We start from the raw sequence: 24,324 nt of genomic DNA, 5'->3' as shown, positions 1-24,324 counted from the left end.
CAGTATGGAAAGAAGATAGGAATTCGGACTGCTTTAACAGGTGTTCCCCAGGGGTGATGGTTATTTGAGGTAAAGTCTTCCTTTAGCCTGCTTCAGTTCAATTTCTCTCTGGTTGGAATGGGCAGTAAACCTGAAGACTCTCAAAAAGGTGTGAATTTCAAGCAATAGGAACCTCTTGACTGAAACATATTTTCAACTGACTTGAAACTTTTTTATTTATTTATTGGCTGCGTTGGGTCTTCATTGCTGCACACGAGCTTTCTCTAGTTGTGGCGAGCAGGGGCTACTCTTCGTTGCAGTGCACGGGCTTCTCATTGAGGTGGCTTCTCTTGTTGAGGAGCACAGGCTCTAGGCGCATGGGCTCAGTAGTTGTGGCACATGGGCTCTAGGTGCATGGGCTTCAGTAGTTGTGGCACGTGGGCTCAGTAGTTGTGGCACACGGGCTCAGTAGTTGTGGCTCGTGGGCTCTAGAGCGCAGGCTCAGTAGTTGTGGCACACAGGCTTAGTTGCTCCATGGCATATGGGATCTTCCCAGACCAAGGATCCAGGGATCAAACCTGTGTCCCCTGCATTGGCAGGTGGATTCTTTTTTTTTTTTTTTAAGGAATTTAGCCTTGTTTGGCTTGCTCTTTTCTTTTTTTTTCCTTTATTTTTGGCTGCATTGGGTCTTCATTGCCGCATGTGGGCTTTCTCGTTGCAGCGAGCGGGGGCTACTCTTAGCTGTAGTGTGTGGGCTTCTCATTGTGGTGGCTTCTCGTTGCAGAGCACGGGCTCTAGGTGCATGGGCTTCAGTAGTTGTGGTACGTGGGCTCAGTAGTTGTGGCACATAGGCTTAGTTGCTCCGCGGCATGTGGGATCTTCCTGGACCAGGGCTCGAGCCCGTGGCCCTTGCATCAGCAGGCAGATTCTTAACCACTGCGCCACCAGGGAAGTCCCTGACTTGAAACTTTTTAAAGGCTATAGGCAGGAAATTTTGGGCGGGGTGGGACGGCGATTATGAAATGCCTACAATAGGCTAGGCCCCATATTAATGTTCCAAAGATAAATATAACTAAAGTTTATATGAAATATAAAGCCCATTTGGAGAAGACCAATATATGCAATTATGCTAATAAGAGTTGCATTTTTTTTGCAAAACTCCTTTGGGCATAGAAAAAAATGACTTAGTAGAGGGGAACTGAAATTAAGAGGTTAAACCATAGTATTAGAATAGAAAATGAAGAAGGGGACAGGTTTAAGAAATGTTAAGGAGGTAGGACCCAAGCATTTCATGGCCAAATGAAAGCTAGGAGAGGGGACTTCCCTGGCGGTCCAGTGGTTAAGACTCTGTGCTTCCACTGCAAGGGGTGTGGGTTCGATCCCTGGTCAGGGAACTAACATCCCATATGCCGTGCAGCCAGGCCAAAAAGTTAAAAAAAAAAAAAAAAAAAAAAATGAAAGCTAGGAGAGAAAGAAGGATCAACAGTGACTTCCATTTTCCTGGGATGGGCAACTTAGAGGAGGAAAACCTAGTGCTGGGAGTAACCAGGACAGCTTGGGAGATGAGCTTGCTGTCCATTGGCCACAGAAAACCAAAAGGAAGTTGAAGCAGTAGATTCAGAACATAAAAGAGATATTGGGTCTGAAAGTACAGATTTTAGGGTCTCTAGTATATATGTGATTGTTGAAGCCAGTGATGTGGGTGATATTTCTTAGGGATAATTGTAGAAGAAAGTGGCAAAGGATTGGCCAAAGAAGGAAATTGTAGGAAAAGCACTTAGAAGAAGTAGACAGAATAGTTGAAGAATAATCAGAAGAGGATATGCTATAAAAGGCAAAGTAGGGAAGACTTTTCAAGAAAGGAGTGATCCTAACTAATCTTTTTGTGGTAAATATTTCACAATATATACATATATCAAATCACCTTGCTGTACATCTTAAACCTATGCAATGTTATACGTCAATTATATCAATAAAACTGGGAAAAAAAGGGAGTGATCAGTGACGTCATATGCTTGAGACTAAAAGCTAAAACTATTTTTTTTTAATTTGACAAGTAGTTTAACCAAGTTAAGATGGCATAAGGTAAAATAGCATTTGAAATAGTAAAGGTTAAACAGAAATTAATAGATTAAAATAACAAAACTAGGGGCTTCCCTGGTGGCGCAGTGGTTGAGAGTCCACCTGCCGATGCAGGGGACACGGGTTCGTGCCCTGGTCCGGGAAGATCCCACATGCCGCGGAGCGGCTGGGCCTGTGAGCCATGGCTGCTGAGCCTGCGCGTCCGGAGCCTGTGCTCCGCAACGGGAGAGGCCACAACAGTGAGAGGCCCTCATACCGCAAAAAAAAATAAAAATAAAAATAACAAAACTAATCAATCTGATAAGTACTTTAAAATAATTGCCAAAACCATTCAAGAAAAAGCAGGGAAAAACAAAATGAGAAATGGATACCCTATAAATATGGAGGGAATTTATAAGGCTAGTATAACCCTCATACCGCAACCTAACGAAGATTATCACAAAAGAAGAAAATTAAACCAATCATAGTTATGAATAAAGTGTAAAGTTTAAATTAAATATTAGCAATTGAAATTTGTTTAGCAAACTTTTTTAAGAGTCTGCTATATATGCCTGTACTGTAATCAGTGTTGGTGATATAATATCTGCCTTTGTGAATTCTTATTTTGTGTGGAAAGGTGGACATGAAAACAATCACTTTCATCATAATACTTTTAGAGTGTAAATACAGCATGCTGTGGATTCTTATAATACACCAAAGATAAGCACAAGGTTCTTTCTGAAGGAAGTGGTAGGTGAGCTGAGTGATGAATAACAAGAAGGAGTTGGCCAGTGGATACATGAAAGGATACACACACATCCCTACTGCTGAAGGCCCAGAGACCAAATAGCATGGCATGTTAAAGAATTACCATGAAAAAAAAAAAAGAAGAATTACCATGAGTTTAAGTATCAATAGGATAGAGGAGAAGCCTGGAGAAACAAAAACCTAATTCTGAAGAGACTTACTTGTTCTTGCTTACTGGTTGAATTTTTATTCTATAGGTAGCAGGGACCATTGAAGGTTCTTAAGCAAGGGAATAAAAGCTGTGTATCTTAGTGAGCTCACAGTGTTGACATTTTGAAGAACAGGTTAGAGGTACATGAGACTAGAGACACACAATTAAGAGATCTAACAGTATCCTGAGTCATAAGGATTCAAACCAACACTATTGCAGTGAGGATGGAGAAAAGAGATTTAAAGATTGAAACAGGGAATCCCCTGGGGGTCCAGTGGTTAGGATTCCTCGCTCTCACTGCTGAGGGCCCGGGGTTCGATCCCTGGTCGGGGAAATAAAAATCCCACAAGCTGCACAGCGTGGCCAAAAAAAAAAATTGAAACAGCATAATTTAGTGGTCCACTTGGATGTGAAGGTTAAGGAAGAGTGAGAAATTAAGAATGTCCAGGTGTCCAGCTTTGGTATATGGTATTAAAGAAAAATTATTTATGACACTTGTGAGTGGTGGTAAGGCAGACTTTATTTAAGGGGGGCTATTACAGTGAGGTTTTGTAGTAGGCTAGGCTCATTACAAATACAGCAAAGAAAAGTGGGAATTTATAGCCAAGGAGCAGAGTGAGGATCAGTGGATGGAAAATTACTGAGAGGAAATATCAGGGTAAGGGGGGATTCTGGCTAAACCAACCTAACAGGTTTCTTGCTGAAGGCAGGCCAAGGTGATCAACCATCACCTGGGGCGTGGTAGAGGATGAGGAACCTGATCAGTTATTCGGGATGGGAAATTCTGGTTAAAGTGACTTAGGAGGATTCTTGCTTAAAACTGGATAATACAGAGACAAACATGAACGCCCGAAAGTCAGCCTAATTGAGAAGAGAGTTCAGAAGATCCTGAGTAGTTTGGTCAAAGAGAGATTCTTTGTCAGTGGTGATGTCCTAAAACCTTGATAAAGAATACAAAGAAGGTTGTAGAACAGAGAATTTCAGGCTGGGATATGCTGTTTCACGTCTCTGGCACATCAAAGTAGAGAATGTCCAGTAAGCAGTTGGGGTTTGGAAATAATATAGATACAGATAGATATTTTTAGCATACGTGTAATTACAGCCAGGAGATTCCCCAGGTGTGAGAATGAGAGAGAGCTCTCCTAAGTGAGCAAATGAGAATACAGCCAAGGTGAGAATACTAGGAGAACATCCACATCCAAAGTACAAGCAGAGAAAGAGAAATCTATAAGAAAGAATTAGAAGGACATCCCAAGACCTAAAGAGGAAACCAGTAGTTTCCATGGTCTTAGAAACCAAGGAAGAAGGTTTCAGCAGGGAGTGATCAGTAACTACAAATGTTACTCAGATTAAGTCTGAAAGGTGCGTGTTGGCTTTAACCATAAAGATGTTCCTCATGACATTTGCAAGAGCAACTTCATGAACCAGAAGAGCCAGAAAGCATATTACTGGTGGAGTTTGAATGGTAAAAGAGGAAGATACTATAATCCGAAAAGGTAGTTCTTCAGGGACTACTACAAATCTATTGCAAATGTTTGAATCTAAGGAAGGGAGATGGAACAGTAGCTGGAAAGTGGTGTGTGGGAAAGATTTTTGGTTTTTTGTGTGTAGTTTCTTTGTTTATGGGAGGGGTTTGTTTGGTTTTAATGATGAGGGAGAAAGTTCATGGAAAGAGGGTAAAGTTTTAAAAGTTAGGAACGAAAGGCATTGATGTATTTGAGTCTGGTTGTGAAGAAATACAAAGACATGAGATCCAGAGAAGAGCTGGAGGGGTTACTTCTGTTCATGAAGAAAATGTGTGCCCTACATCCTGAAACTGACTGGAAGGAAGAAGGAAAGGTCTCATGCTGGTTGGTTGGTTGACTGGAGGCAGTCTAGTGGCTTCTGTCATCTCAATTATAGAAGAAAAAAATCATCTAATTAATAATGGTATCTTCTTTGCTTATAAGCAACTTGAGAGCTAAGAAAGAAGGGAGGGGGCTTCCCTGGTGGCACAGTGGTTGAGAGTCCACCTGCCGATGCAGGGGACACGGGTTCGTGCCCCGGTCCGGGAGGATCCCACATGCCGCGGAGCGGCAGGGCCCGTGCGCCATGGCCCGCTGAGCCTGCGCGTCCGGAGCCTGTGCTCCGCAACGGGAGAGGCCACAACAGTGAGGCCTGCATACCGCAAAAAAAAAAAAAAAAAAAGAAAGAAAGAAAGAAGGAAGGGAGGGAGGGAGGAAGCCAAATCTTAATAGGTCTTAGGGGTTGCAGAATTATTGGTGATTGTTATTTTCTTTAATGCTTCCCCTGTTTACCACAGTGGAAATGTGTACTTTTGTAGTCGGGGAAAAAAATGTTTAATTAATTGATATAACTTTAGTAAAGCTGACATGGAAAGTAGAGCTGCTCAGATAAAAGTAAACAACACGTTTGATCAACCAGGAGGGCCTAGTGGAAGTTCTGATTATTTGGATGTTGATTGGTCTTATTGCAGATGAGTTTAATGAAACAGTTTGTTCACTTCAGAAGTAGCATATCTTTAGACTGGAAGCAAAGTTTATAGCTTCAGTAGCTCTGGTCTTTAAAATGTGAAAGACAAGTGGTATTAGAAAAAGACCTTGGAGTTAGTTTTGAGTTCTGGGCGTATGCTAGTTGTGTGATCCTGAGTAAACAGCATTCTTTCTAGCCCACTCTTCTCTTCTTGTAAATAAGAAAGGAATGTCCCTTAAAAGGGACTTTGGATGACTGAATGAGAAGTAGTATATGCAAGAAAAGAAAAGGGGAAAAAAAAAGTACTATGTGCAGGTTTCTTTAATAAGTTTGGTCATTTTACCATCCTATCTTTTACCAAATAACAATAGTTTCACTAAATTTTTCCCAAAACATATTTTTTTTAATTTATGTATGTGTAGAATCATCCTTTTAAAGAAAGATGTCAACTATTTTCTGTTTCCTGTTGGAAATATTATCATCTTGATCTAGCTGAAAAATATTCTCTATTAATTACCAATATCAACTGGTATCAGCACTTGTCAACAGGAAATGAACTTCAGAAACACTTTTCTTTTTTTTTTTAGAAACACTTTTTTTTTCCCCAGTTTTGGTTTCATCAGATCTTAAAGCTCAAACTTGAACAAGATTAAATGTAGTTACTTTATTACTCGTTGGAAGAATGCATTGACTATAACCAATTAGCAAATATTATCAAACAAAATCAATATAAATAGTTCTCTTTAACATCCCAGAAAGTGAACACACAAATGAAAGCTAGATAACTAACTCAAGTAGATAAAATCTAAATAAAGTGAGACTTAAAACTAGAGAGCAAAACAATTTATATTTATTAAGTTAATATAAGAATATTAATTATATGTAATACTTGTATAATATATATGAGATATTAAAAAGTACTCCCACAGCTACTAGTGGAAAAACAGATATTGGTATCTTTATTTTAGTGAGAATTAGGCCAGATTTTTTATTCCTAACTAATGCCCTACTATACCACTCTGCATTTAAATATTATGTATTAAAAAACATGTCTTCTTGAAATTAACTTCTCTTTGGGAAATAATAAATTTATAGGGCAAATAAAAGGTAAGAGCCCACAAGAACTAGAAGAAATAACATGGATCAGTTAGTTGATTGATAACATAAAAGTTTTATAACTTATTAAAATTTTTTTGATGTGTAGTTATGATTTCTCAACCAAAGTTTTCTTCCTCAAGTTAAATACAATGATCACAGAAAGCAGGAGAAGTGTACGAACTCTGAAAGAAGAAGTTCAAAAGCTGGATGATCTTCACCAACAAAAAGTTAAGGTAAGAACTTTGCCCGTTTGTTTAGGTTATCCAAAGCCATGTCATGTTTAATGGACTAGGCATCTATTCTGACATCAAACTGAAATTTTTAAGCTATATCCTATAACTTGTCTTTAGTTTAATCTTCTCATCCAAAGTTTATTTTAAGGAGTTATTTTATTTTGTTTTTCTAAAGGACTTTTTTCTGGAATTCAGCTATTTTACCATAGAACATGTTTAGTATTCCATTAATATTTTATACTTGCATTTGTGATTCAGTATATTTCTTGTAGTACAGACTTGAAATTACTGCTAAATGAATTCTGTATAGGCCTGTTGAAAAAGTCACATTTATGTTTATAGTATAAAATTTCCAAAAGACCATTTTAAAAGTCTCTTACATGTAAAGCAGTAAGCATCCTGCAAATACAAATGATGGTGCAACCTGATTTTTTTTTAATGCTTTACATAAATTTTTTTAAATCTTCCTGGAGTGTATAGAATGTGAATACTGAAAAAACTTAACCATGACTTTATCCTGATAGGAAGCTGAGGAAGAGGACAAAAAATGTGCCAATGAGCTGGAGTCCTTGGAGAAACACAAGCACCTGCTGGAGAGTGCAGTTAACGAGGGCCTCAGTGAAGCTATGAATGAGTTAGATGCTATTCAGCGGGAGTAAGTTCATCTCGCCAAGATTTGTAATGTTTATTTTCAGTTTAATTACTTAACATTTATATAAAACTAGGCCTAAGTTTATTTGCTTTAATTTATATTATAGAGCTATTTGGGGGAGACGGAGTGATGAGTAAAACATAAGCAGAACAGCTTGAGACACTTGAGATACTTTGCCTAGATAAACACATTCTGCTACCGTTATAGCTATTGCCCCCCTACTATCTTTTCAGTCAGAAGAGGACTGAATAGTTAACCCATAGGCTCTATGTTAATTTATATTAAAATACACTCTTTTTTTTAAGTGTTAAGGGGCCCTCAAAAAAACTACAAAATAATCTTTCTTTGAGGTTGGAAGTATCCAACCTTAAGAAATCACACCTTAATCCTTAAGAAAATCACACCTCTTTATTTCCTTATTTGTAGCCTAGGGACAGAAAACTTATTTGAAGGTATCTTTGGCATATAGTCTCTGTTTTTAATTTAAATTTGAATGCCTAAGACTCCTGTTTCCTCATTCATATGTATTTAATGTCTTGTCCCTGATTAAGTTTATAATCCTTTTAGAGACTAAGGTAAACAATTTGCTCCTAAGCTTTGTATATTAAAGCATGAGGTTTTGGTGCTGTTTCGTGCTGTTGCTTGCATGGGATCTTTGAAAATGTTTTTATTTCTGTTTTAATGATTGTGAACTGGACTTTTGTGAATGATACACTGGGCAAGCAGCACCTATACCAATCACAGCCTGGTTTTATTGAATATAAAAGGAAGTGAGCTAGCTAGAACTCATATATTAGGTTTTGTCCTAGACAATTCAAACAAGAGTTTTTATCTTACAGATGCCAACTAGTTGTGCAGACCACAACTGAAGAAAGACGAAAAGTGGGAAATAACTTGCAGCGTCTTTTAGAGATGGTTGCTACACACGTAGGGTCTGTAGAGGTAAGTGTGTGAAGGTCTTTCCTACATTCTAAGAAAGCTTTTTAAAACTTTTATGTATTTCTGTTTTATTTCTACAGAAATTAAATGATAAATTTTATTTCTGTGGAAAATATTATCTAGTAAAAATTTATCAGAAGAATTTTGTATAGCAATGTGCATTTTGTAAAGTGATAGGTTTACTATAGGTTTACTATATAACCCAGCAGTTCCACTCCTAGGTATCAACCCACCAAAAGGAATGAAAATATATGTCCATACAAAGACTTGTAGACAAATGTTCATAGCAACATTATTCATAATAGCCAAAAAGTGTAAACAACCCAAATATTTATTAACTGGTGAATGATATACCCATATATTGGAATATGATTCAGCAATAAAAGGAAAAAAGCACTTACGCATGCTACAACATGAACAAACGTCAAAAACATTATGCAGGGCTTCCCTGGTGGTGCAGTGGTTGGGAGTCCGCCTGCCGATGCAGGGGACGTGGGTTCATGCCCTGGTCCGGGAAGATCCCACATGCCGCGGAGCGGCTGGGCCTGTGAGCCATGGCCACTGAGCCTGCGCGTCCGGAGCCTGTGCTCCCCAACGGGAGAGGCCCACGTACCGCAAAAAAAAAAAAACCCAAAAAACAAAAAAAACATTATGCTCAGTGAAAGATGTGAAAGTCTACATATTTATGACTAACTAATATAAAATGTCCCGAAAAGGCAAATCCACAGAGGTGGAAAGTAGATTTGTGGTTGCCAGGAGCTGGGGTGGGAATGAGAGCAGATGGGCACAAAGATTGTGGTGAGGGTTGTGCAACTCTGTCATTTAATTATTAAGTTACTCTTCTTGTTGCTTAAGGTACAAGCCCTTAATAAAAAATAATCTGTTTTATTTGCATAAACAACATACAATGATATTTATTACATCAACAGTATATAATGATGTTGTGCCAAGCCATATTCTACATACTGAAAACATATTAGTACGTTTAGATTTAATTATGACTAAGACGAAAGAGCATGTGTTAATAACAAATATTTTTCCTGTTACAAAGCAAGATTCAACTGAATAAATTTGAAGATCAAATTGGCTTTATTCAGTGATTCATGTGTCGGGCAGCATCCCATCTAGCAAATAGAAAGGAGCTCCAAGGAGTACAGAAAGGAAAAGGTTTTCAAAGGCAGAGGGGGAGTGGGACAAAGAAGACATAAATTTAAAAAGGATTATTTCAGGCAAGGTGGCAAGATCACCTCCCTCTGTGGGACAAAGATTCTATTAGATTACCTCACTGGTGCTGACCAAGAAATTCCAGAAGGACCAGTCAGATTACAGTCCTGGGGTAGGTTGAAACTGCAATTAGCTTAGGTATCGAGTCCTAGTTTGGTGACACGGACTTAGCTCAAGTGACTCCATTTTGGGCCTGTTGTTTCTTTTTAACAGTTCCCCCCTTTTGATCACACTCTCAGCTTGTCTGAGAGAGACGCGATCAAAATTTAAGGCGTTAGCACCACTCTCAACTATTGCTTGCAGTTTTTGTTGATGCTTTGTGTGGTATTCATAGGTCATGATGTTCTTGCTTAATCCATGTAATATTCACAGATCCCAGCTCCAAGTTCACAATTCTTGATTTGGTCATTCTCTTTGCTTCTTTACTGATTTTCCAGTCTTAGGGAAATCATTTGCTTGTTGGTTAGCAGCTGCAAACATGCATTTAAAGCTTTTAAGAGACTGTAACACACTGGGGAGACCATTATGATTATAATAAGCAAGATAATCCCCAGTGTTTGAAGTGCACTTTGAAGCCACGGTCCCCAAAACCCAAACCAATCGAAACCAAATAAGTCAAAGACCCCACTGAAGGAGTCGCCTTTTTAAGCCAAGTGGCTTGCTCAGTGATCTTATGTTAACTGAGTTTCAACTTCTGCAAAAGTGGTAATCCAGGTATAGCAGGTGGCCTTGGCCACAGCACTAACAGTTCCTGGCTCAGCTAAAGTATAATCAAGGACTATCCTGTTATCAAGAACAATTTCAGCCAAAGAGTCTAAGGATTTTTGTTGGACAGTTGTTGCTTTAGCGGCAAATTCCATAATGCTTTCAAGAGTTAACGAGAGGTTCCTGATCATAGCCTCAATTGCAGTAACTCCTACCCAGGGAAGGTAGGGTTCTCTCAAAGGAATCAAATCCAGAGTCATGAATCCCTCCTGGTAATTTCCATTTGAATCTGTGTCTCAGTACTGGAAATGTGACAGCCATTGAGACCAGTAAAATTTTAAGGATCTGTAGAACACACAGGCAGCTTTATTCTGGTTACCCTCGCCTTGTGTCACTTTGTATAGAGCCTGGACGCCAAATTCCCCAAGTTTGGGGTTGTTAACCAGAAATGAAGAAACAGACCAGGGATCTCTTGCATCATGAACCTGTCAGAGTGTTTTGTTTTTTAATGACCGATCCAGCAGTTTGAAGTGTTACCCCCCTGAGCAGTGACCTGGGAGACACAGATAATGGCATTACCTTTTCAGGCCAATGCCAGAATAAAGGAAAGAAAGAGAAAAAAGGGCTTCATGTTTAGTTAAAGCATGAATCTTGATCCAGCATCTTGGGAGGAAGCATTCTACCTCGGTGTCAGCTGCTTCTCTTCCTATCAGTTTGATTTGGAGGTCTCCAGCATTTATATAGGACCAGATGTCAGGTGGAGCCTTCTTCAGCTGGAGATGTATATCTGAGATTCACGTCCCTGAAATTTGGCTGCCATCTGGGTAGTGAGGAGGATCTGCTATAATTCTCGTCCAAGGAAATTCAAGGCAGTCTTGGTTATTACTGATTCTAAATTAGAAGTGTAGGAGAAATTTGGAAATGTTAGTTTTGAGGGTTGTAGCCAGATATTTGAGGAGCTAGAAGAATTTAGGATCCAGTCCAATTTACAGATATGTGATAAAACCTCAAAGACAATTAACAGGACTGGAATCTAATATCCATAAAGGTGCAGGCATAACTTTTCTCTCTACAATTATCCCTGTTTATTTTTTCCATGGGTAATCACAATAAAACTAATTTGTCTGCATTAAATTTGGCTTGGTTATTTACAGAAGCACAGCAAGAATAGTGATTGACCATGTAAGTTCTTTTTAAGACTGCTTTCTGGAACCTTGTAAGCAAGGTACCAGGTCAAGTTTTCAAGGGGCTTTATTGGCTCCATAAAGTCAAACTTAATTCCTTAAAACTGTCTCGTCCCATCTGAGTTTATGTACATCTCTGTCAAATATGACAATCCAGTTAAAGCCTTGGTAATATAGCCAATGTTTCCAGTCATATCCTGTTACAAGAAGAAAAGATTCATATTGAACTTATGCAAATAACTTAATTATATTGCCATGAAAAGAATATTTAAGAGTTTCTGAATTCTGGAGTGTTCAGGTAGGGAGAAAAAGTAAATGTTTCATCTTAGTTTACAAAGGTATACTTTACCAATTGCTGTTAAGTCATAAATGGCTTAAGAGAAAAGGTTTCTTTAAATCTGGAAAAACAAAAAAATTAAGAAACCAGCAATGTTTTAAAACAAAAAGTCATAAAAATTTTAATCATCCTCCTCAGTTCATTCAGTCCCCTGTCATTAATTCTTGTTCTGCTTAAATCCTGTATTTCCATTAATTCTGGAAATTCTTACACAGTTCATTTTTATGATCTTCAAAGTTATCAGAAACCTGTACTTCTCAAAAGTCCTTTCCGTGAATCTTCTTAAAGATGAAGCACTTTTGTAGGAACACTTTTACAAAAGCATCTGAGGAAAACAATAACTTATCTGAAATGACTTCTTTTAAATGCCATTGTTAAAGACTTAATAAGAGTTTATTATAATGGAACTGACAAGGAAATTTTCTTATCAAAAGGTTTTAAAATACTTGGTCAGACATGTCACTGTGAAACAATACTTAAGTTATTTATCTAACCATAGTGACAGAGTCTTAGAAGGCAAATGCAGAAAGTTAAATAGTTGCCAAAAACAAGCAAACAAAACCATAGCTGTTTTAATAAGGAAGACTCAGTTTTCTTAAGTAATCAAAGAACTGATTTAAAAAGCATGAAACACAGGAAATTATTTTAACAAGACACAAAATCTTTCTTTTCTTGGCAGATTGCTTAAAAGATCAAGAAAAACCTTTGAATCACTTACTAGAAGCAGACCAATAGTCCAAGAAAATTTTGTTCTTTTAACAGATGAAAGGAATTTAAGGGGTTTTTTTTTGTTTGTATTTTGGGTTTTTTTTATTTTACTTTTGGCTGCGTTGGGTCTTCACTGCTGCGCACGGGCTTTCTCTGGTTGCGGTGAGCGGGGGACTACTCTTCGTTGTGGTGCGTGGGCTTCTCATCACGGTGGCTTCTCTTGTTGCAGAGCACAGGCTCTAGGCACGTGGGCTTAAGTAGTTGTGGCACATGGACTTAGTTGCTCCACGGCATGTGGGATCTTCCTGGACCAGGGCTTGAACCCATGTCCCCTGCATTGTCAGGCGGACTCTTAACCACTGCACCACCAGGGAAGCCCCAGAAATTTAAGTTTTAATTTTACATAAGTACACTACTGATTTTAAAGCTTATTTTTTAAATCCTTATAATAAATTCCTTCTGTCTTTCCCAGTTTGATCATGCATAAATTCCTTTCACAAGATTCCTTTTCTATAAACCTTCTACAGCTATCTTTATATTTCTAGTAACTTTAATTACATATATATTAGAATTTTTAACCCTTAAAAACCTTAATTGCTGGTGGAAACTAAGAAGTAAGCAATTGTGGACTCACACTGGTATTCTGTGGCTTGGCAAATTTATAAATGCTTTTTATAATTTCTAAAAATGCATATTTTCTCATAGTAAATTTCTCTATGTGTGGCACTGGACCTGTTTACCAATAGACCCAAATATCTTTAGTTTTTCTGTAAAAGTGTTACCTCAAAATTGGGTTTGCCTCTTGGTGGGTGTTGAGCCAAAAGACACAACCAAGCCCAAGACAGTGGGGGGAAGGAAGGATTTATGATTACTTGCAACAAGTAAGGAGAACACCAGGGATCTTTCCCAAAGCAGTGTCTCCCCAAACAGCAAAATTGGGGAAGTTTTAAGCTAAGGGTACATACATATTCATGAAGGGGCTTGGGCAGTCCACAGAGTCCAGGCTTTACTTGCTTCAAGCCACAGGTGTCAGAAAAGGTCAACATCATTGTCCCTTAGGTTCCAGTTGATCTGGAGGTTGAGCACTTCAGGCTAATGTTCCACATTGAAACAGAACTGGAAGTCTTTACAACAGATAAAATACCTTTGCTATTTCTCTTGTCTGATAACAATTTGTTTCAGCATTCTTCTGTTCCCTTAAGATCATTAATTACTGAGACCTGTTCAAGGGCAAGCATTGTGGCCAGGCTTAGATCACAAAATGACTTCGGTCAAAAATGGTTTCTCTTATGTCAAGAAAGCCATGCCTGATTTTCTTTCTCTGGGGACCCCCGACTTTATCTGCTTACAAAATGAAGCCAACAGTAGATAAATCTATGTTCAGTAATTAATGTTCCAGTATTTTATTCTATTTGGAAATGATCTGAATATTCACTAAGTTTAACTTAATTCATCATTTAACTTAACTTAGCAAAATTTTAAAATTTCAGGTTACCAAAAAGATTTGGGGAACTATTTAAAAAGTTCATCCAAAAACGTCATTAGAGGGGACTTCACTGGCGGTCCAGTGGTTAAGACTCCGAGCTTCCACTGCAGGGGCATGGGTTGGATCCCTGGTCGGGGAACTAAGATCCTGCATGCCACGCGGCACAGCCAAAATAATAAATAAAAAATTAAGAAGTAAAAGCGTCACTGGACAATGTCAGTCATCATCCTAAGTTGTTTCTCTAGCTAACAAATTTTGTAACAGAGATAAGATTTACTTATTTGATTGGTAAACCCAGGTAGGAAAAAAGTTTTATACTTAATGCTGATAATTCCAAAGACATGCCTCTTTTAATTAAACCAACAAATTTAAACTAGCTTTTATTTACTAAAGACTATTTAGATCATAAAGATTATGAAAAGCACTTGGGTTAATTTTTATATAATTTTTAGGAATTTTATGAATATATAACTCATATAAGGGCTTAATTTTCTTTAGGCCAGTTAAATACGGCTCTTTTACAAATTATTTTTGGTAATACCATCTGAAGGTAGAAGACACCACACATCTATGGCACATATGTGGACACACATGAACATACAGACAGACACAGAGACCTCATAACTTCCATACATTAAGATTTCTCATTTGCCCATGTTTGAAATGACCTTTCCCCCTTGTTTGTTTGTTTGTTTAATGACAAAAATTACCTCCCTGGGAATTCCCTGGCAGTCCAGTGGTTAGTACTCCTTGCTTCCATTGCAGGGGGCACGGGTTCGATCCCTGGTCCAGGAACTAAAATCCTGCATGCTGTGCAGCGTGGCCAAAGAAAATTTTTTTTTATTTTTTAATTAAAAAAGAATTACCTCCCTGAACTTTGTATTTTAACATTTACGTCTCAAAGGCACAAGGAAAGAATGCAACTAACAAGCCTTTTAAGATAAATAGGGGAGGTTAGGGGATTGGTAAAAAAGGAACAGGTGAACTTTGAACTGCCCCTAGAGCCACATTTCTACTTTTGCAAAGATTTGTATGATTAGGACAGTTGCTCTCAATTCCTCAAGGAATTGGGTTGCAACTTAAACAACATCAAAGGATCCACCGATAAATTCTTTAACAAGGTTTTTCTTTTTTTTTTTAATTGAGTTATAGTTGATTTATTATATGTTTCAGGTGTACAACATAATGATTCACAATTTTTAAAGGTTGTACTCCACTTATTGTTATTATAAAATATTGGCTGTAGTCCCTGTACTGTATAATATATCCTTGCAGCTTATTTAATTTATATACAGTAGTATGTACCTCTAAATCCCCTACCCCATCTTGCCCCTCTCCCCACTGGTAACCAGTAGTTTGTTCTCTATGTCTGTGAGTCTGTTTCTTTTTTTGTTAGATTCACGTTTGTTTTATTTTTTAGATTCCACATATAAGTAATATCATATAGTATTTGTCTTTTTCTGTCTGACATTTCACTAAGCATAATACAATCCAAGTCCATCCATGTTGTTGCAAATGGCAAAATTTCATTTCTTTTTATGAGTGAGTAGTATTCTGGTGTGTGTGTGTAAATGTCTTTTTTATCCATTCATCTGTTGATGGACACCTAGGTTGTGTCCATATCTTGGCTATTTTAGATAATGCTGCTACAAAAATTGGGTTGCATGTATCTTTTCAAATCAGTGTTTTTGTTTTCTTCACATATATACCCAGTAATGGAATTACTGCATTGCAGGGTAGTTTTATTTTTAGTTTTTTGAGGAACCTCCATACTGTTTCCACAGTAGCTGTACCAATTTTCATTCTCACCAACAGTTTTCAAGGGTTCTCTTTTCTCCACATCCTCACCAACATTTGTTATTTTGTGGTCTTTTCGATGATAGCCATTCTGACAGGTGTGAGATGATATCTCATTTGGGTTTTGATTTGCATTTATCTGATAATTAGCAATGTTGAGGATCTTTTCATGTGCCTGTTGGCCATCTGCATGTCTTCTTTGGAAATCTGTCTATCCCAGTCTTCTGCCCATTTTTAAATCAGGTTTTTTGGGTTTTTTTATTTGAATGTTGTGTTGTATGAGCTGTTTATCTGTGTTGGGTATTAACCCCTTATTGGCCATATCCTTTGGAAATATTTTCTCCCATTCAGTAGGTTGTCTTTTTGTTTTGTTAATGGTTTCCTTTGCTGTGCAAAATCTTTTAAGTTTAATTGGGCCCCATTTGTTTATTTTTGCTTTTGTTTTCCTTGCCTGAGAAGACAGATCCAAAAAAATATTACTAAGACCAATGTCAAAGAGTGTACTGGTTATGTTTTCTTCTAGGAGTTTTATGGTTTCCAGTCATCCATTTAGGTCTTTAATCCCATTTTGAGTTTATTTTTGTATTGAATATATGGTGTTAAAAATGTTCTAATATCATTCTTTTACATGTAGCTGTCCAGTTTTCCCAGCACCACTTAATGAAGAGACCTTCTTTTCTCCAGTCTATATTCTTACTTCCTTTGTCATAGATTAATTGCCCATAAGTACATGGGTTTATTTCTGGGCTCTCTATCTGTTCCATTGATCTATGTGTCTGTTCTTGTGCTAGTACCATACTGTTTTGATTACTGTATCTTTGTAGTGTAATCCGATGTTAGGGAACATGATACTTACAGCTCTGTTCTTAAGATTTTTTTTGGCTATTTGAGGTCTTTTGTGTTTCTATACAAATTTTTAAATTATTTGTTCTAGGTCTATGAAAAACACAGTTGATAGTCTGATAGGGATTGCATTGAATCTGTAGATTGCCTTGGGTAATATGGTCATTTTAACAATATTCTTCTAATCCACGAAAATGGTATATCTTTCCAAATATTTGTGTCATCTTCAGTTTCTTTCATCAGTGTCTAATAGTTTTCTGAGTATAGGTCTTTTACCTCCTTAGGTAGGTTTATTCCTAGCTATTTCATTCTTTTTAATGCAGTGGTAAATGGGATTGTTTCCCAAATTTCTCTTTGTGATAGTTCATTATTAGTGTATAGAAATGCAATAGATTTCTGTATATTAATTTTGTAATTAAGAGGCATCCCCAAAAATGGTGCAAAAGATATTTATATTCCTCTCTCTACTGGGTACTACAGACAGAGGTCCAGGAGATCTGACTATAGTAAGAATTCTTACCCTTAGGAAGCTTCTGCCGATTTTCCCAGGATCTCATCTGCAGACTCCAAGTGGGGTTTTTAAGTATTTTCATTTCCCTTGGCTGTTCAAGGAAATAATATAGCAGTTTACCAGAAAATCCCTGACTTCTGTCAGCTCTGGGAGGGGCCCATATGGAGGACCTCTCTTGAAGGCAGACATGGTTGCATCTGTAGGGCCATTCACTTGGTGACTTTTGTTTATGGTTTTGTAAGTCTCTTCAGAGTAGAAAGAGGATTACTAAATGAATACTCAAGTAAAGGAGGATAAAGGGCAGCAGCAGGAGTTATGTCAGTCTTCTAGTCTTTTGCTTTAGGTGCCTCTTATGTCTTTTTCATTAGCCTTTTGTAACAAACCTTTCAATGAACCATTTTGCAATTTTGAAGCTCTTTAGAGGCTTTTGCGTACTTTTTAAGTGCACTTCTTAAATTATCTCTCTAATTGGAACTTTCCTCATGATGGCCACTGTACTTTCCCTGAGGGCTGGTGGCAGTTTGGTAGGACCCTGTCCACAAATACAGTTCAGCCCACATTTCTGTCAGGCAGGCCATATTTTGGGGCTTGCAATCTGATGGTTACCAAGCCAAGTCCTCAAGACACAAAATTCCAGGTTGTCTTTAGTAAAATGTTGGCCATCTTTGTAGATATTTATAGCTTCTGAGACCATAAGCAGGTATGCCTGAAGGTAGTGTACTTAACTCTTTTGATTTTAAGGATCTTATTTTTATTTCTATTTATTTGGTTTTTTATTTGTTAGTTTAAGTTTTGAGGGGTATGTTGTTTGGGTTTTTTATTTGTTTTTGTAGGGGTTTTTTTTGGGGGGGGCAGTTCTTCCAAGATCACCATTATAAGTAATAGCCTTTGCTTAAAACAAAATTTTATTCATCTGAGGCCTCACACTGGACCCAGTCCACCTAAATCAGACCCAGTCCGGTTCCAGACCCTGTTGGTTCTTAAGTTGGACCGTGTCCTACTCCAGCTGGTAACACCAGTTTCCAGTGTGTCACCTGGGGGGTGGGAAAAGGATTGAGCCAGCAAACCTCAACAAATGGGATTGCAGACAGGGGCTCCACATAAATGGGAACTTGGAACTGCCACTAACAGTTCCCATGTGAATAGATTCTTGGGGCAGAATCAAGGGCTGGAGTTTCCAGTCAAATAGGAAAGGTGTGGAAAGCCAGTTATATCTGGAGCCTTGACACAAATAGAGCAGAGTTCAGAACTGAGAGGAACTTACCCACGGCCCTCAGAAACAGTGAGAAAGACAGTGAACCAAAGGCTTCACGGGTACCACACCTGCATTTCTCATTGTCCCTGAGACCCTATCAGAAGTTCACTTTGGATCCCGTTGCTGCAACCAAAACTGTTAGAAAAATTCAACTGAGTAAATCTGAAGATCAAATTGGCTTTGTTCAGTGATTCATGTTTCGGGCAGCATCCTATCTAGCGAGTAGAAAAGAATTCCAAGGAGCTACAGAAAAGAAAAGGTTTTTAAAGGCAGGGTAGGGGGTGGCGGGGGACAAAGAAGTCATAAATTTAAAAAGGATTATTTCAGGCAAGGTGGCAAGGTCACCTCCCTTTATGGGATACAAGGTTTTTATTAGGCAGATTACCTCACTGATGCTGACCAGGAAATTCCAAAAGGACCAGTAAAGATTACGTTCCTGGGGAAGGTTGAAACTGCAATTAGGTTAAGTATTAAGACCCTTTTAGTGACATAGGCTTAGCTCAAGTGACTCCATTTAGAGCCTGTTGTTTGTTTGGTTTTTTATAAGTTTTTTTTAATATATTTATGGACTTTTTATTTATTGATTTATTTATTTTTGGCTGTGTTGGGTCTTCGTTGCTGTGCGGACTTTCTCTAGTTGCAGCAAGCAGGGGCTACTCTTCATTGTGGTGCGCGGGCTTCTTGTTGCAGTGGCTTCTCTTGTTGCGGAGCACAGGCTCAGTATTCATGGCGCACAGGCTTAGTTGCTCCGCAGCACGTGGGATCTTCCCGGACCAGGGAATGAACCTGTGTCCCTTGCATTGGCAGGCAGATTCTTAACCACTGCGCCACCAGGGAAGTCCCGGTTGTTTCTTTTTAACATTCCTTTCTGTTAATTTCATATAAACACAGAAAATAGTATTTCAGAAACATGAAGTTTACCTTAGCTCCACCTTTCACATAGCTTGAAAGTTTAACAATAAAACTATTCCTCCAACCTGCTGTACAGAGCCCAAAAACTAAAATAAATTGCTAAATCTAAAATTCCTTGGTAATTTATTAGGTGGTAATGTATTCCCAGTTGTGAATTGTTTAAGGGGAAAAAAAGCTCATAATAACACATTAATAGGCTTTCATTTATTTGAAAACAGAACATTTGATCTTATATCATCTCATCTCTCCTGAATGACATGAACTGCTGCTTGCTTGCCAGTACTTTTCTCTGCTTAGTGGTAAGAACTAAGAAAAGCATCCTGGAATAAATACTACATCAGAAAACCTAGGTTCTACCCACTTCTTCCTAGTTCAACCACTTAGTGGCTCTATAACCTTTCATGGATCCTTTTTTAACAAGTATTGTTCATCTGAACCACAGACCAGAAAATGATTTGAGTGATTACATTTCTGGAGGTCAGAAGTCTAAAATGGTCCCTCCGGGCTGCACTCCTTCTAGAGGGTCTAGGGAGGAATCCAGTTCCTTGCCTTTTCCACCTTCCAGAGGTCACCTGCAGTCCTTGGGTTGCAGCCTCTTCCTCCATCTTCAAAGCCAGCAACACAGCATCGTCTGTCCTTTCTGAGCTTTCTTTTGTCCTTATGTCTTCTCTCTCTGACTCCCACACTGCCGATTCCCTCTTACAAAGACTGTTGTACATTGGACCCACCAGGATAATGCAGAATAATCTCCTTTTCTCAAAATCCTTTACTCAGTCACATCTTCAAAGTTCCATTTACCATGTAAGATAGCATATTCACAAGTTCTGGTGATCAGGACATGGACACCTTTGAGGAGTCAGCCTACCACACCTGGGAACAAACAAAAATTCATTAACAGTAAAATGGATAAGTAAATGTTGGTATATTCATTCAACAGAATGTTATATAGCAGTATATGAATAAACTATAGCTATATGCATTAACATGAATGAATCTCAAAATTCTGTGTGGAAGAAAAACCAAGTCATAACACATTACATTTAATATCATTCAATAAACATGAAGGTTAAAACCAGGTACCACTAAACTAGTATATCGTTTATATATTTAATCTGTGTGTGTGTAGTAAAAGTATAAAGAAAAGTACCTTTCAGGAGAATGGTTGTGTCAGGGAGAAAAGAGGGTATAAGATTAGGAAAGGGCACAAAAGGAGTCTGCTAGGTGGATGCAAGAGTATTCTTTTTATTCCTGTTCTTACAAATGTTATGCTCTTATTTGTAGATTTCACAATTAAACACTTTAAAAGAAATTAATGTTTTTACATTAACAATTGTTAATTGTTTCCACTAGAAACATCTTGAGGAGCAGATTGCTAAAGCTGATAGAGAGTATGAAGAATACACATCTGAAGATCTCTTGGACAATATTAGAGAGATTGGAGACAAGTATAAGAAGAAAGCTGCTCTACTTAAGGCTTCTGATGAATGAAGATAAAATGTTGATTAAGCGAGAACTTTATTAACAGTGGAAATTTTGAAATGTCCTTTGTAGGTTTGAAAAATCTCTAGCATATCCTATATCCCTCCTTACAGTAAAGTCTCATGACCACATCTTCCCAAGCCCGTGAAATATTTTTATATCTTTTATAAATCTAGTTCATTAACTTAAGGTATGTATAACCTGAAATTATGATAACTGGTTGGATTGTTATCTTTAGATATGAAAGACCAATTATATTATGTACCTGGAGTTAATAAACTTACATCAACAAAGTGTGTTTTTCCCATGATCTCTCTGCCTAACTTGAGATGGTTAGAAAAATAGGTATTTTGAATTAAACCAGGAATCAGCAAACTAACTGTAGGCCAAATCTAATCACACCCATTCACTTACATACCATCTATGACTACTTTCCCATTGCAAGAGCAGAGTTAAGTATGTGTGACAGAGATCATGTGCCTGAAAAGCCAAAAATGTATACTATCTGGCCCTTTACAGAAAGTTTGCCAATCCCTGGGATAAACCATACAAAGGTTGGCACTGACTGACTAAAATACTTTCCTAATCACTTTGGACACAGAGACCCACTCCTTATCCAGAGCTAAGAAGCTAAAGTGCTTTCTGGCTTCATGCCATCTTTACTCTGAAGTAAGTAGAAGAATATGGAATGCGAGAATCAGAAGAAATAATCTTGTTTAGCCCCCTCATTTTAGAGATGAAAGTATATTCCTAGAGAAGTTCTGATTTACTCATGTCATGCGTCTTAGTAGTAGAGGCCACCCTGAGCTTCTTGAACCTGCACGCAATCCTGAGTACAGCCACAGGAGCCCTGAAACGTCAATGTTCTGGATGGTGAGAGAGTCATATTAGAAAGTGGGATTTTTAGACAGGTCTAAGTTGTTAGGAAGCTCCTCCTTAAATTGAACTAAAATCTGCCTCCAGTTGAATTTCTATTCTTTTAACTTTATTCCAACTCTAATATAAGTCAGAATGAAGAACATGGTAAAATGAAACGTAAGCAATATACAGAACGGGATTCCAGCAACATTTTATGAAGAGAGGGCATTCAGCCTGACAGCGTGGAAACAAAGACAGGTCGTTGCTGGGAGATAATAGGTATGGCAAGATTAATGGTTACCAATGTATTCAACAATCTTGACTCCAACATCCAATAGAACTTGCTTCAATGTTGGAAGTATTCTGCCTACACTATCCTGTATGATACCCGCTATATGAATCTATTGTGTACTCAAGTGATATATATGTATGACAAAGACTCAGAGCTTTGCCACTCAGAACATGGTATGGAAATAGCATCAGCATCACCTTGGAGCTTGTTAAAAATGCAGACCCTTGGCCCCACCCCACACCTACTGAATCAGAATCTGTACCTTTTACAGGTATTGACATAGATTGTACATATTTAAACTTTTCATTATGTTCTGACATACATATACACTCCCATAAAGTCAAAATCACAGTCGAGCTAATGAATATATCTATCACCTCTAAAAGTTTCCTCGTTGCCCTTTGCAATACTTTCTCTTGCCCCTACCTGACACCTGCCTGACACCCATCCCCAGGCAAGCACTGATCTCCCTTCTATTACTATAGATTAGTTTGCATTTTCTAGAATTTTCTATAAATAGAATCATATAGTATGTACATTTGTATGGCTTCTTTCAGAAAATTGTGAGGTCCATGTTGCACTGTATATCAGTAGTTCATACCTTTTCATTGCTGAGTAGTGTTTCATTGTATGTATATATCGAGTTTGTTTATCCATGTACCTGTTGATGGACATTTGTGTTGTTTACAGTTTGGGGCTATTATAAATAAAGTCATTATGAACGTTCATGTACAGATGTTTACATGGACATATCCTTTCATTTCTCTTGGGTAAACACCTAGGAGTGGAATGGCTAGTTCACGTATGGTAGATGCATATTTAACTTTCATGAAACTTAGAAAATGTTTCCTAAAGTGGTTGTATCATATGTTCCTACCTGCGGCGTATGAGTTGCTCACATCCTTAACCACACTGTATGGTTTTAGTTTAGCCATCCTAAGGGTGTGTGGTTCTATCTACTGTGATATTAATTTGCATTTCCCTAATGACCAAAGGTGTTAAGCATCATTTCATATGCTGTTTGTTCAACCATATGTGTTTTATATTTTTTTTCTCCCAGTCTGTGACTTGCCTTCTCATTTTCTTAATAGTGTCTTTTGAAGAACAGAAGTATTAAATTTTGATGAGACCCAATTTATCACTTTTTTTTAAATACTTTTTTTTTTTTTTTTTGCGGTACACAGGCCTCTCACTGTTGTGGCCTCTCCCGTTGCAAAGCACAGGCTCCAGACGCTCAGACTCAGCGGCCATGGCTCACGGGCCCAGCCGCTCCGTGGCATGTGGGATCTTCCCGGACTGGGGCACAAACCCATGTCCCCTGCATCAGCAGGTGGACTCTCAACCACTGCGCCACTAGGGGAGTCCAATACTTTCTGCATTTTGTGTAGTATTTAAGGAATCTTTGCCAGCATCACTGTGATTTACACCTATGTTTTATTCTAGAAGTCTTATAGTTTTGACTACTAAATCAAAATCAGAAGTCAAATGTGCATTTTAAAAAGGTCTCCGAGGGGGCTTCCCTTCCCTGGTGGCACAGTGGTTAAGAATCTGCCTGCCAATGCAGGGGACACGGGTTCGAGCCCTGGTCTAGGAAGATCCCACATGCCGCGGAGCAGAGCCCGTGCGCTACAACTACTGAGCCTGATCTCTAGAGCCCATGAGCCACAACTACTGAGCCCACATGCTGCAACCACTGAAGCCCGCGCGCCTAGAGCCCGTGCTTTGCAACAAAAGAAGCCACTGCAATGAGAAGCCAGCGCGCCGCAACTAGAGAGCCCACACGCAGCACCGAAGACCCGACGCAGCCAAAAATAAAATAAAATAAAAATTTTAAATTACTATTAAAAAAAAATTCTGAGTTGTCATATGTACGTTAAAATTTGAGGTGCACTGCTTTAAAAGAAAAAGTCACCACTAGTTAAATATTATCCATAATGTGATACTATTTAATAGCGACTCTAGGAATGACAGAAAAATTATACTAAGTTTAACCAAAGTGATAACCTCAGCATAACTTGGGACGTGCTCAAGAGACAGAAGTGATCAATGTACTTGCACTTTTCACTTCACGTTTTTTACCTCACTCTACACTCTTTCTTCTGAATTCCTAAGCACACGCTTATCTCCAGAACTAACACCATTAAAGTACAATAGATGTTCCAGTTACAAGTTCCAAGAATCCTAGAGTCAGAAAAGCCTTTAGATGTGCAATTCAACCTTCCAATCAATGAGGAACACTTCCCACGGTATTTTTGTAGATGGTTACCTGGCCCTCTTCTGAATACTTTGGTGATAGGACTGCTTCCAAATGGCTCGTTACTTCGAAGCATTTGATGGCTAA

General features: G+C 38.2%; 1 protein-coding gene across 1 annotated transcript in view; it reads left to right on the top strand.

The window, feature by feature from the left end:
- NDC80 (NDC80 kinetochore complex component) overlaps window positions 1–22,779 on the top strand; it is a 62,323-nt gene extending 39,544 nt beyond the window's left edge. Inside the window, exons 14-17 of the mRNA XM_060119517.1 lie at window positions 6,709–6,801; window positions 7,326–7,456; window positions 8,293–8,395; window positions 20,705–22,779. Coding sequence (XP_059975500.1) covers window positions 6,709–6,801; window positions 7,326–7,456; window positions 8,293–8,395; window positions 20,705–20,842 — 465 coding nt within the window. The 3' untranslated portion in view covers window positions 20,843–22,779. The remainder of the gene's footprint in view (window positions 1–6,708; window positions 6,802–7,325; window positions 7,457–8,292; window positions 8,396–20,704) is intronic.
- Window positions 22,780–24,324: the final 1,545 nt, after the last annotated feature.

This window comes from Mesoplodon densirostris, chromosome 15 (assembly GCF_025265405.1).
Source record: "Mesoplodon densirostris isolate mMesDen1 chromosome 15, mMesDen1 primary haplotype, whole genome shotgun sequence".
Taxonomy (NCBI): Eukaryota; Metazoa; Chordata; class Mammalia; order Artiodactyla; family Ziphiidae; genus Mesoplodon; species Mesoplodon densirostris.
The sequence above is the reverse complement of the archived record's forward strand: the minus strand, read 5'-3'. Positions and strand labels throughout refer to the sequence as shown.